A 14273-nucleotide genomic window follows, 5' to 3' on the forward strand; every position below is an offset into this window, starting at 1 on the left:
AATGATGGAGCTGAGAAACAAAGCTCGGTATTTCCCAAATATAACGCGAAATTGTATCATTTGACACCCCATACGTCATCGAATGTCCCCACCGAAGCAGCTTTAAGACATAAATGTGTAAAATTACCTCTAAACAAAGCAGGTTTCGGCACATGAACTTCCCGAGCTGCGGTCCCCTCTTCCTGTCGAGGTGAATACAATTCCTCCTTTTTTTTTTTGGTGTCAAACCGATGAGAAACGCATCACTGCGGGGGTTCCTCCTTCACCGACACCGCCGAGTCGCAGTAGTGCAGCCCGGCACGTCAGTAAGCCCGGTGCTTCTCACCCTCCAGTTCGCTGCCTGCTAGCGAGGCGATGACATTGCACCAGCTACTGTATCAACGTTAGCCCATGTATTCATCGTGCAAAAATACGGGTCACGTGATCACAGTGGAGCAGAGGTGTCACGTGATCGCAACAGCTGGGCGCACAGAAAACAATAAATATGTAATGTAGGATCTTTTTTTAAATTTAAACATTTTTATTACAATTTTAGTACGAGTGGTGGTTTTGCCCTTCTGCGTTTTTTCAGACATTTACTGTGTTGTAGTCATTTTTTTATTACTTTTTTGTTTCAACCATTTTCTCTATTGTTATATAATACGTTGACGTTTACAGTGCATGCTGGGCTGGCCAAACGTTTCTGATTGTTGGTCATATATCCAGAAAAAAACACAGGCCAAACAGTAGTAAGTGTATTCAACCAGTTACATTATGCAAGTAAATCAGTGTGTCTAGACCAGCAAGGCTCATGTGACAATAATTAAAATTAATTTGAATTAATTTAATACCCTTAACCTCTAATACAGTGCATGGCTACCTCGTGCAATTCAATCTCTTAATTAGAGCGTCCCTGTTTGGTTAAGGACCTCATCTTTCAAACTCCACACCTCCAGTTTGTAACACAGCTTTGAAGTCTTTAGATTATTTTCTCAGATGTTAGAAAAAGTCCTCCAGAGCTGCAGAAGACATTATACAATTTCTTTCCCCCTACTGGCCGTAAAAGGGTGAGAAGTACTCCTGATAACAAGTAAACTGAACTTTACCAGTAAAATCGGTGGCACTTTAATAGCAGGGCCACAGCTACAACAGGGGAAGGAGGGCCTGACCTGGAAATGTGTTTTAACAACCTGAGAGTTTATGTTTTACAGGCTGATTCCAGTATCTTTAGACCCACTATTCCCAACAGGATTCAGTATTTCTTCACCAGAATTTCAGCATTTAGACCTTCACCATTGGAAAATAAAAAGGTAATGCTTTTTTTCTAAAATGATATATAATTTCTTAGGAGTTTCCATGTAGTCTGATTCTACTTAAAGGGAAAGTTACAAAGTTCTGAGACAGTTAATATCATCAATAGTTATTTAGCTTTGTTGAGTTTTTAGGCTGTTCTTGAATTCCCTTGAAAGAACTGCAGCATTTAAATTATTTTGTTGAGGTTTGGTTGTGACATGAACTTCTTGGGTACGGCTCTTGAACACAACTTAAACAAACATTTTGTATTCATGTTGCTGATAGTTCTCACTAAGTCCAATAAAAGCAGTTTGTTAGGGAAACCAATGAAGCCCATTGCAATAGATTCTAATTTAAAAAACTAATCAGAACAATAATTTAGAGGAATTTTATGACAAATGAAATTGTGTGTTTGTGTGGTGACACAATTAGAAACACTGAAAGGAAACTTGCATGATGGCTTATTTTATTTAAACTCAATACAAAATTACATATTCACATCACAGGTCGATAGAGAAAACACTGCACTCTAGAAAAACACAAGTTTCACAAAGAGAACTGCCTTTTTGGAATGAAGCGAAAACAATTTCAAGTAGTAGTGGCATGTTCCTTCGTCCTTCTCCATGTATACATATAGTACTATGTACATTTTTAAAACATAGGTTATAAAACAGGTTATAACCAGCCGGGCATAACAGTTAAAAATGGATTTACAGTCAGTCACAGACTTTCAAAACCCCGTCAGGTAAACCATGTCCCTTTAGTGTCTGAAGTTCCCTTTCACTCCAGGAAGGCAAAGCAAATCCATCCAAAAACACTTACGTATTGATTGTTCAAGCGGGGAAATTGTTACATTTCATTGAATGCGATGATAAAAGTGCTTGACCTAATTCCGACGGGAGGAAAAGTGGGTTAAAGTCCAACTTATCACTCACAGCATGTTAAAGAGTTTCATGATGCATCGAGTGCCGTGTTACATTTGAGCTGATTAGTTAATGACTGGGTCACACTAACACATCTGGACGATAGGCTACGGTTTGTACGACACTTATCCAGCTGGTGATTCTTGGTTGGTTACATTATCAGCACACCTTAACAGCTAACATCTTAACAACATGTTGTTCCTGATGGGATTCGTGCGCTAAAGGTCTTTTAGGTAATATGGATCAAACTGGTAGGGCAGATATCCGCACATTTAAATCTATGCGGAGAACACTTTATCTTTAACTTCCTCAGGTAATATGGATGAAAATATATGCACTCTAGAAGACGCAGACTACTAAAAGAAAAGTAATTTCACAGCTGTTTCTATGAAAGTAATGACCCTGAAAATGTGAGTGGCACCACAACAGTACCTTTGGCAAACACGTAGAACTAAAAAAGGACTAAACTCAACTAAATGAGTTCATACAATAATTATTTTTTTAGGCTTCAGATGGAGACATTCCCGTCACCTATTGATGACATTCACCAACTACAAGGTAGTCTTGTACAGTGCGTATCAGATAACTATGATAACCAAAACAATCACAATAACATGACAGCTATGTTTAAGATTTCAGTACAATATGATGTGAACAATGAACACTTTCTCCCCCCCCCTCCGAAACGAGCCCGCGAGGTTTCATTTCTTTTACACCGATCTGAGATCGGTTGTTGCAGAAGGCTGTAGAACAACAGAACGGTTCCTGAAGAGAGTCGAGTCGTGTTCCAGTGGTTTCAGAGCGGACCGGCTTGGTTGATGGGAGGTATGTGATTGTGTCTGTAAACGTGGAAATGAAATGAAACGTGATAGAAAGGCGAGTTTCCTGCGCATTCATGTGTTGTCCCTCACTTGAAAGCCTCTTGATCTTCAGGCAATTGACGGCTCAGTGCGGGCTGACAGGTAACAGCATTGAGAACTGAAGAAAAGTGCTGACGGATCATAACTGAGCAGGGGGGGGGGGGGGGGGGGGGTCTCTGAGCAACCCCCCAGTCTATAGGCTCAGAAACCCTGCATTGGCAGAATACTCGTCTCCTTCCTCCTCTTCTCTTTCCACCTCACCTCCGCTATGAGCTGCCGAGTTCTTCCTCTTCACTTGTCTGGTGGAGGTGCCCCGGGGCCTCTGCATGGGCACCAAAAGGCGGAAGCCCGGCTGGGCATCGGCGGAGGCGGTGCCCGGGGAAGTGGTAACGGTCTTGAATGTGCACGGCATGAGGGTGGCGGAGCAGCACGTGGACGAGGGGCTAACACTCTGGACGGAGGAGTATCCTGAACTGTGGCGGTCTGTCGGGAAGGGGAGGGGCTCCTCGTCTTTGCGGTCCTTGCTCACCTCCCTTTCCGCTTCAGAGAAGCTGTCTTCGTCGCTGGACAAGGCTCTGCAGTGCTCCAGTCTCACGTCTGCGTCGGTCAGCGAGTGCAGTTTGATGGATATCATGGAGGCTGTGAAAAAGAGAAGTGTCCGAGTTTAAAACAATGAATCATTTTTGGGTTACGTTCACACAAACAGAGCCTGACACACTGTACAGCTACCATCGTTATTTGTCCACGACGGTAAGCCTGAATAATGTGCCGAAATATATGTGCTGGATTGTTATGCTTTCAACTGCCGCATCCTCTTGAGTTGCTTAATGTACTGAGAGAATGACTCGTGCATTATTCTCCTCTCTATGCATATATATGGAGTACTTAATGTATATGCTTTGCAGAGAAACTGGAAATAAATGTGCCCATCAGCCCCTCTCTCTTCTTTTTCCTCAACACTCACAATTGCAGTCTCTCTCTCCCTCGCTCTCCTCCTCCCGGTCCCCCTCATAACCGGAGGAGGAAGTGTCCAGAGTCCAGTCCAATATGTCGCCGAGCAGCGTCTCTTCCTGATTGGACAGCTCCGCTGTGGGTGTGGCCACAAAGCCGGCTCTGTGGGCCTGCATGGCATCATCGCGTCTCCTAGGGAGGAAGTGGAGAAAGTGCGTTAGAGTGAGTCACCGGCGCATCTCACAGATGGCACAAATAAACGTTGAACAAGTCCGTCTGTTGCCGAGTACGGGAGCCTCGGCAGTGATCAGAACTGCCAAGTGAGCATGGGGAGAGAGGAGTTGTTTCTAGAAACTGAATTCCTCACGTCCTGTCACACAGGTGCCTTAAATACTAAAGGATGCGTTGTAAACCTGGGGGCTACAGTATGTAATAGGGCCGCCGCCTCTTTGTCGGCTAATCAGTGGTTTTAGTCTCAGTCGACTCCACTAAGATCTCTTTCGTCGGTTTTTGTACACTTCTTTCATGCCGAATGACTTATTTCCAAGAAACTTATGAGCACATGTCAAGTAAACACAAGATTTAAAGTGGTGCCTTTGTGGGATTCTTGGTTTTTTGTTCTGCAGGCCAGTCCCTGACTGTAAAAAGAGAGTGCAAACTAAAGTAACAAAAGTGTCGAAATATAAGTTAGTGAACATATTGGACAACATAAAACAATGGGATTAAAAGCAACAGTGGCCCAATGGCCCGGTGCCATTAGAGAGCAATGCAAGCGAAGCAAGTGTGAGATTTCTCACAGGACGACTACTTAATGAAGAAACAGAAGGATGTCTAGGGGCCAGCGGGCTATACTGCATTGTGCAAGAATGTGCAAGCGTTCACAGTAACGCACAATATATGCATCAATATATTTGATCTATATTTAAGTGTTTCTCGTGGCTGTTTTTTCTGGCCCCAGTGTGTTGTGATGGGGACTCGGTGTGTTGCTCACTGGTTTACCTCTTGTTGGTGCTGGACGGAGAGGCGAGGAAGGTGTGGATGTCCGCTGGTTGACCCGTGGGACTGGGAGGCTCCATCTCAGGCTCCACCTCGGGAATCTCCAAGATCTGACACAGCTCTTTGAAATCCATCACCTTGTGGAAGCCATGAAGTTATATCAATAAACCCGTTTCAGACAACCATTGAGAGACACACGCTGTGCTACAATTTAAAAAAAAAACGTGTGTGTTGTGTTCCTATACTGGCAATAAATAAAGTACCTTTTCTTTGCTGATGTGCTGGAAGGCTTCATCTTCAAACCGTTGCTTAACACCAGTGAGAGACACGTGCCTGTAATCTTTGGGAACGTCGTCACTGAAACTGAGGAGCCGAGAGAGAGGGAGGGGGGGATGAGTGAGTCTCATGCACTTTGCTTTGCTGCATCTTTATAATCAGCTCTTGGGGACAAATCTCATTATTTGTCCATTTGAAAATTACAGTTTGTCGATACGACGCTCACCTATCAAAGTGACTCACCCTGAGGCACGCTTGTGTGACTCAGTTGGTGATTCACTGATGGTCTCTCTCTCTCACACACCCACACACACGCACGCACGCACGCACGCACACACACCCACACTGTCTCTTATGACTCTGCAGCTCTCTCGGGCCTTCAATACCTTAATTATAAAAATTCTTACATCTAATCACGGTGAGCATGCTGACAACAGTGTACAAATCACCAGTCCATGGAGGAAAGCAGTATGAAGGTACAGTAACAATCTGAAACTGGACTGAAAGGTTTCTAATGGCATTTCCTGTAGCTCAGAGTAAAATATATAGTGTGTTTAAAGGCTCACGAGAGAAAAGGTTTTGTGAACCACCGTGTACGCTTTTTCAGTTGTATTATTAATACTTCTAGCCCATTAGCATCATCTTCCTGTTCTCTGTTGTGAAGTAAATGACACATAAAATGCAAAATACAAAGTCCACATAACAACTTTCCATGGCAACAATGGCAACTAGCTTCTGGGTTAATTTAAGTTTCTTTTGCTTCATAGATTTGAGGAGAGACTCACCCTGCTAACAACAGATGAAGTGTATTAAGTGCCTTTTTAGAATGTATACAATGTCTATCCTGGCCATGATAACACCACATCACTAGGGCCGAACAAAGGAACCAGAAAAAATAGACCTGCGTGTGCTGAATGTGACTCGACAGACTGGGTGACAGAGCGGGAGGAGGAGGAGAGAAGTGGGGACACTTACCACTTGACATACAGCAGCACAGACAGGGAGGCCAGGGTCTCCTTGGAGAAGCCGGTGTAGTCGACTAACTGGCTGGGCCAGACGGGAGCTGCAGAGATGGAGGCAGCAGACATAAGTCAACGTAAACTTAACTACGCGTCTGTGTTTAACGGGTGATACGGTGCTTGTCAAACATGCGTGTTGTGTGTGTGTGTGTGTGTGTGTGCGTTATTACCATAGTGATGTAGCGCTCGTGTAAGCAGCAGTGCAGCGCAGGCCAGTTTGGAGGGCGGTGGCGAGGCGAGAGCGGAGTAGAGCAGCGACAGCTCGCAGACGTAGCTGAAGAGGTGAGTGGTCCGCCTCTCCAGAGGGAGCAGCGACAGCAGCACCTCACCGTAGTCCAGCAGCGTGGGGCTCTGAGGGGGAAGTGCATGAAACCACTCTTTATATTCAAAAGGTTCAAATTCAGTTCTTAACATCTTTTAATCGGCACTAAGAATTCACATCGTCGAATCTAGTTGTTCACGTCTTGCTTATTGTCGAGTCATGTTTTTTTGGGGCCATTGACACCCCTTAGTTTAATCTTTATGTATCTATGGAAAGTAGTAAAAAAAAAAAAAAAATAGTTTGTTGCTGTTAATTGTGAGAAGTACGCTTTGTTTCATGACCACGTTTTTCCGCTACTGTGAAGATTGGACTGAGATTGTCGGTTGAATCAAGCTCATAAGATGGAAACGTCGACTCTTCGGGGTCTTCTTTCCTCTACATCAGTGATTCTTAACCAGTGGGCCGCGAGCGCCACCTAGAGGGCCGCAAAAAACTTTCAGTTTTGCACCTGTGGGCCACGGGACCGCATAGGTTATCAATTGAAGAGACCAGAGATATTACTGTTACCCATGAGACGCTCAGTTACAATATAGCTTCCCACCACCTGGTGGCGGTAATGCATCAGTCAGTTCTTTAACAAGCTCCAATATACAGAAGAAGACACTCAGCTGGCCGCTAGCCCAGGGGTCTGCAACCTGCGGCTCTTCAGCCCCTCTGTTATGGCTCCCTGAGTCTACATCAGGGGTCCCCAACTGGCGTACCGGATCCGGTCCCAGGACCTAAATCCGATAGATAATTCGGAATTATATATATTAGGCACCGAGTTTAAACTTTAACCGGCGCGTCTCATTCAGCCGTTACGGCACTTGTTCGGCGGTGCAGGAAACACACCGACCAATGCATTGTAAATCACATCACGTGATGCAGCTCAATATGAGTTTCCTGACTCGAGCGAGGTTTACGCACACCGTGACACACGGGGGAGAGACGAGGAAATAGAAAGAAGAGCAGGGAAATTGCGCCGATCGAAGAAGATTTCTCGCATGACGTTCTCCAAAAAGAGAAACATGTTCAGAGAGAATATAATTCATAAGCAAGAATGAACAGAATATTATATGTTAATTATTCCCACAGGCAGTCAAATCCTCTACCCCTGTCGAGCTCTTTTATCCCGCGAACGGCTAATCATGATTTTCAGACCCCCGTCCTCTGTAAACTATCAATGGACAAATCCAAAAAAATAAAAGTCACGGAGGAAAATAGAGTTTAACTCTGCGTGGACGTCTTCATTTGCTTTCAGTGCCAACGATGCTGGCTTACTGTATGCTTCCACAACAAGCACATAGCGTGTGCTGAAGTGTCACGCTGGAGATGAGCGACAAAGAGCGATTCCTCAGCTGCTGCAGAAAACTCTCCTCTTCATAAGAGGTTGATATTGTTATGTCAGGTAAAATTGCAATAAAATGTCAGGAATTGTCTTCAGTCTTGTTCTATATTTTCATAAATACAACAAACTATAGTTTTTGTATGTATAATATAACTATATATACAACTTTATAAAATGTGATATCAAATAGCTTTTGCGGCTCCAGACACATTTTATTTGGTTTTATTTAAAGCCTTCAAAAATAAAGCGACACTTCGCGACGAAACATCCAACGCTCCTGGGAAAGCCTGTTGGGCTTCTTGTTGTGTATGCAGGTATTTACCATGCAGGTGTTTATCATGTGTATTTACATACACATGATGAATAAATGTCTTTGTGATCATCACATTGTATCAACTCATTTATTTGACAAGGGTTTTGCTTGTTAAACTGTAAGTGGATTTAATATAGTTATTGAATACAAATCAAACCATGTGAGATCAAATAGTGAAACCAATACAGTGTTAATATTTGAATGGGCCCCGGGACACTTTGTACTTGAAAAGTTGGGCCCCGAGGTCAAAAAGGTTAAGAACCCCTGCTCTACATTCTACGAGGACATTGGTTGTACTCACCCTGATCCTTCCCTCCAGCACAGAGACGACCTCCCCCATCATTCGAACCAGGTCCTCATATTTGTAGGTGTTGTCTGTGAGCCAGACGGCTTCACGTATGGTCAGGATTTCTTTACTGATATAGCTGAAAACAAAAACAACCAAATGTTTAAAAAAAGATGGATTTTAATCTACAACTAAAATTGTATTTATTCCCAAAAATAATAATAATAAAGGATCCTTAAATTTGACCTAAAATATTTCTAACTTCCCAAAAGAGCCTAAAAACATAAACCCTTGAAACTGTTTTACAACCGTTTCATTAAAAGTGAAATAAATAAACATTTCAGAATAAAAAGGCATGTGTGCATTCTCACCGCGTACAAACTACCATGCAGGCGATTCCCAATAACTGGAGGCGAGCCTTGGGGACAGAGCGCAGAGCCAGGTAGCGGTCCACACAACCCACGGTCACGTGCAGCGTCAGGCTGGAGAAATCCTTCATGGTGGTCACCTCCACGAGCCAGTCCACCAGGATGTACCTGGACAGGCAGACCAGCACAAATTGAAGAACTGACAGTGTAACAAGAGGCAAAAGATTGAAGTCTTTCACTGGTTCTGGCACAATGAATGCCAACAAATTGCCAATATTCTCATCGTCAGTCATTATGTCATTTCCTTTTTATTGGTAGTTTAATAAAGAATAAAAAAAATAGACATTTTATGACCCATCTCTGTGCAGATAACGTACAAATATAAATACAAGACGGCGTATTTTTACGTTTGTGGAGCGGATCTCCCTTGAGCATCTGCACAACTGACCCCCTGCTCGCCTGCCTGCTGCAGCCAGTTGATTATAGCGGAAGCGTAGTGTTGCAGCAGACGCTCAGCAAACCATCCGCGTATGTTATGCTTCTAATGTAGCCTGCGTGTCAGGCTAGTAGGCCTGTCTTCTATCTATTTTCATATGTGAGGTGTGCACAGCCCTTTCACACAAAGATGGGTCATAATGGGTCTATATATAGATATAGATATATATCTTTACTGGTGGACTGGCTTGTGGAGGCCCTAAACTAGCGGACATTATCTGATCGTAAAATTTTGACTTTATTCTCTGAGAAGCCACTCGTGCTGGTGTTCCGTTACATCTACTCTTCAGTAATGTCATTAAAGAAAGCAAAGACGATCAGAACACAGTGAGTCATCGCAATGACTAACAGGACCAATTGTCTAGACAGATAATAATACAACAACGATCTGTGATCATGCCAGTGATATCACGACCTGTGTACCTCATGGTGTCCTTGATGCCTTGCCTCAGGATGCCCTGAGCGCAGTGTCGTGATGCCGGGTGAGAGGAACCGAAGAGCTGAGCCACCAGGTCAGAGCAGGCCTTTGACTCCAGACCCAGCGGATTCCCACCGCTGCACACTTTAGCCAAGGAGAGCTGAGGAAAGACAACATCATCCGTTCACCAAATGTCTCAGAACGGCTGTAAATGGCTCGACAGCTTGTTGAAGTTGATCACGCTGTAAACAATGAGGCAGAGTACTGCAATAGTCTGCTGCTGTGATTACAGGGTTTGTGATTGGGATGAGTCAAATTTGATGGAGCAGCTTGGGCAAAAGCTTCGAAAAGGTGATCTCTGGACACTGCCAGATATGCTTCAATAAGAAGAACTAACAACTCTGGACAGAGAGGAGTGGGAAATGATAGAGAAATGAAACAAAAACATGACGGATGAAAAGCCGGCAAAAGAGAAAACACATCAGTGTCTTTTGCATCATTACAGTGAACCACCGAGGGCAAATAAATACAAAGAAGGACAGCACAAGACACCAGAAGACATTAAATCGACTGCTGCATCAATGTACTGGTAATTCTGTCTTCAATCACACACACACACACACACACACACACACACCTGTGCCTCCCAGCATCCTTTGCCAGCATAGTCCCTGAGGGTTCGGATACACTGGAGGTACCTGCCTGGATCGCCCACCTGAAATTAAGATATATATTAAAAAAACACACACATATATCTCTTGTTTGACCTCATTTCTCAATGAATATACTTGACTAAATCACTAAAAACAGTGTTTTGTTGTTAGTCTTTTAATCGATTTAATGCATGTATGAAGTCTTGACATGGAGAAAGTATACAGTAGGCTAAATAAATAAGGTCAATAAGGTTCAAGTTTAACGGATTAGAAAACTAAATAGAGATTCTCACTCACCGCTGCTTTCCGGTTGTGCTCCCACAGCATGTAGGAGCTCTGAAGACAGCCAGCCTGCGACGACTCCTCCAACATAGAAACGGCCTCCGAGCGTCTCTCATCGCCCTGGAAAACGGTGACACGGTTCCAGATGTGAGTGAAAGACCTCACTAAACAAAGGGTTCTGTTCTTAGATGCTAACAAAACGGTCAAACATCGTCTCGTCGACGCATTAATGCTTGTGTGACACGATACCGAATAAAACCAACCAGAGTTCAATGGAAGTGATGTGAAGTCATTTTTCATACTATCTAAAGAACAAAGCACACCGGGGCCGCAAGTAAGAACAATCAACACGGACGTTTGCAACCGCGGTGTGATACGAAAGAAGCGGGAAAACAACTGCCCCACCTGTGCCGTTAATAACTAGTCGAACAAACCCCTGTGAGCGATACGCCTCACACAAACAGATATGGTCTCACTGTTACACTCACTTCAAACAGCTGCAAAACTCGGGCCAAACAGTGCAACAAGGGTCCTCTCTTCTCCTGTGGATCAGAGAAAAATGAATCAATGAATGAACACGTACTTGATATAATTTGAATGATCTACTTTATAAACACTGTGCATTCTGCTCTACACTTCTCCGATATTGTGAAATTATTATGGAGTCGTGAATGCGATGTTAATTTAAGCCATGGCAGCATCTCCACTGAGCAATAAAAGATCAGCCTTGTTCAGAGCTTTATTTGGTGGTGTCAAGATAAAAGCATTGACGCTCATCATATTGTCTGACCTCATATTTGCATAAAAGAAGAGAAAAGGACAATTTAAGAACATTATTATTGCTAAAAAAATGAATGCCGCTTCATCCTCCATCCTCTTAAACGGGAACAGCCAAACCTACCACGTTGTTGTCACACTCAGCCTTGAGACGGTCAAACACCACGGCCTTGCAGCAGCTGCCGGTGGGCGACCACGGCGGGCGAATAAACACCCAGATGAAGGGATCAGTCGTGGGAGAGCGCAGGCTCTCGGCCAGGCTGAAGAAGTGGGAGGCCTTGCGGCCGCAGACGTCGGCGCGCCCCTCATCGCTCAACAACGCTGGTGGAGAGAAACAAGGCACAAGAGTGAGGCGCTGTGGAAATCGTCAAGAGGGTTTCATGTCCCAGTTTAATTTTGGCCTTAATGTAATGCTCTTGTTGTGTAGTGCTTAATAACTTACGTCCTTCGTTGTACAAATAAGCAATCCCTAGCTTTACAGCAGCTTCAAAATTCCCTTTATCAGCAGCTCTGAAAGAAGATAAGATGTTTCAGCAGAAGAGAATAAATACATCTGTTTTTCAGGTGCTTTTTGTTGTTGTATTTGACAGAAGTGAGTGTACCTCTCAAACAGCCATAAGGTTTTGGGGGTTGGCCACGTGTCCCTGAAACTGACCCGGGCCCATACACTGGAGTGGTTGTCAACAATGTCCCGCAGCTGGGAGTGAACCTGTGTAGAGGTCAAGATAATCACCAAACGTGAGGTGAAGCGGCGCACACACACACACACACACACACACACGCTAGAGGTCGGGTAGTAGCGTTACAGTGTGTACAGTGTTTACTCACGGCTCTGACAGACAGCAGGTCCTCAGCGGAGAGGCACTGGAGCACACAGAGGAGGACCTCCTCAGGTAGAGACAGCAACGTGAGGGCTGGGGTTCGCTTACGCACGCGCTTCCGAGCCGGGATAGTGTAGCATTTTGAACAACGGCAGTGGACTAAGGAAAAGAAAAGGGTAGTTAAAAGTTAGACACTTCAATAACAAGTTTCCAATACTTTGGCATGGGTGCGAGAAGCAATATCGTGTTTTGACATTTGAAGTGCACAAACACACACAATCATCCAAATGCATTTCACATCTCAGTGCAAGGCCCACAAACTCATTCTCACATAAATGTCAGATCAATATTTGTACTTAATTTTAAGGCCAGTAGCTGATAGTCAGACACACACCACGATGAAAGTTATGGCTCCACATTAAAAATAAAAAGCCTAACGTAAGGCATCTTCAAACTCTCTGTTTGAATGCCCACATGTTTAAATTCCTGGAAGGATACTTGCCTAAAACGTATCATAACAAGCTTATAACATCGTATTAATAAAGTGTTGTAAGCATTAACAGCCTTCTAACGACGGCGAGCCGAGCGTCTGACTGAAGTCAAACCAAGTGAGCGCCCAAATTTCCCTCCTGTGCTTCAAATGCAACTAACGTTAGGTCACGACTACCAAGTTTAAAATGAGTTATTTTATTGCTTTTTTTAATTCGCACAGTTTACAGTGCCAGGAGGGACACACATATTGCCAGCATCAAGCCATTTGAAACTAGTTTCTTACAGAAGGTACCCATGGCTAATGTTACCCCGGGTTAACGTTTGAGTTGGCTAGGAGGTAATAACCAGTGCTAACTCTGTCCAAATTGCGAGAATTAAACGCACGTTCACAAACACTCGCTTTACATTACGTCATGCCCGTATTTCTTGTAGTAAGAGTTAGTTGAAGTGGACTTAAGCTACTTACCGCCCGCTTTCATTGCAAGTGCAGTCTCCCTCCTCAAACAGCGATGCCTCTGTAGCTAATGTTACAGCACTGAGCGGCGATTCAAACGTTACGGTGATACTAGTTAGTTATTACACACAAATAAGACGTACATAATATTTCAACAGTTACAGTGTTACACCACTGCTCACTGCCTCTGGTGTGCTGTAGTAGTTGGCTAAAATCTTAACAAGTTGTTAGCTGTTCTGAATTCAAATTCAAGCACGAGTCCTCACTTGGTTGGACCCGCCCCCAAAGCTACTCTAGCACCGCCCGCGTTCACCGTTTAAACGCAAGATTCAATCTGATTGGTCAGACCTGGTGACGCCCATCTACCGCAAAGTAGCCCTCTGATTGGCCTAGCGCCAAGATCGGTAGTACCGATTGGCCATATTTTATAAACTGAACAATATTCCAAGATCATTGGACAACGTAACGCCATTTCGAACTACGCGCTCGGTGAATGTATGTGATTGGTTGACCTGATTATGAAGACCGTCTACAGACCCGCCTATTTATTGTAGATTGTGGGAAATGTAGTTAAACAGGAAATGCAGTTTAAAGGTACCCCGTTTAAAGGGACAGCGTCGAAAAAATCCAGAGATGCCTTTTTATTGTGGCAATACCAAAACAGCAAATATGATTATTGATGTGTTCCTGTAATGCAGCACAATAGGAAATCATATTGTCGGTCACCTTGCTCTTTCGCACATCTCACACACACACACACACACACACACACTTAAAATGTATCAGTATATGACAGAGCAGAGATTTCAAAAGAAGAGCCACAGATTGGTTTGGACTCTGATGCAGCTGCCTTTGAGGAAATTGCAGAAATGACAGGATGATTAAAACCATTGTGTTGGATCCCCATTGGGAACAGACTTTGGCTGAATAGTGTCCTCTTGCTGGTCTTTTGAAGAGGGTAATAACAG

The 14273-nt window shown here is 43.9% G+C and overlaps 2 protein-coding genes across 2 annotated transcripts in view; both read right to left on the reverse strand.

Annotated features, from left to right (window-relative positions):
* Positions 1 to 268, reverse strand: part of abca3b (ATP-binding cassette, sub-family A (ABC1), member 3b) — a gene marked incomplete at its 3' end in the record, with an annotated part of 43668 nt that extends 43400 nt beyond the window's left edge. Inside the window, exon 1 of the mRNA XM_079281724.1 lies at positions 128 to 268. The remainder of the gene's footprint in view (positions 1 to 127) is intronic.
* Positions 269 to 1775: 1507 nt separating this feature from the next.
* ccnf (cyclin F) lies at positions 1776 to 13406 on the reverse strand. The gene is made up of 17 exons (XM_079281076.1): positions 13318 to 13406; positions 12367 to 12518; positions 12141 to 12247; positions 11981 to 12048; positions 11663 to 11859; positions 11250 to 11303; positions 10777 to 10881; positions 10464 to 10541; positions 9832 to 9986; positions 8917 to 9081; positions 8561 to 8684; positions 6468 to 6648; positions 6254 to 6341; positions 5266 to 5365; positions 5006 to 5139; positions 4020 to 4198; positions 1776 to 3694 (listed from the first exon to the last, which is right to left on the reverse strand). Exons 1-17 carry the CDS (start codon positions 13328 to 13330, stop codon positions 3249 to 3251), a joined length of 2346 nt encoding a protein of 781 aa, XP_079137202.1. The 5' UTR covers positions 13331 to 13406; the 3' UTR covers positions 1776 to 3248.
* Between the last annotated feature and the right edge of the window lie 867 nt (positions 13407 to 14273).

This window comes from Melanostigma gelatinosum, assembly GCF_949748355.1.
Source record: "Melanostigma gelatinosum genome assembly, chromosome: 13".
Taxonomy (NCBI): Eukaryota; Metazoa; Chordata; class Actinopteri; order Perciformes; family Zoarcidae; genus Melanostigma; species Melanostigma gelatinosum.

What these genes read in the sequence shown, in the direction of transcription:
- ccnf (XM_079281076.1), bottom strand. An exon ending in CTGAGTGTGACAACAACGTG is followed by an intron (nt 11,304 to 11,662) that starts GTAGGTTTGGCT and finishes TCTGATCCACAG; the next exon opens with GAGAAGAGAGGACCCTTGTT. An exon ending in AGCACATCAGCAAAGAAAAG is followed by an intron (nt 5,140 to 5,265) that starts GTACTTTATTTA and finishes GGCTTCCACAAG; the next exon opens with GTGATGGATTTCAAAGAGCT.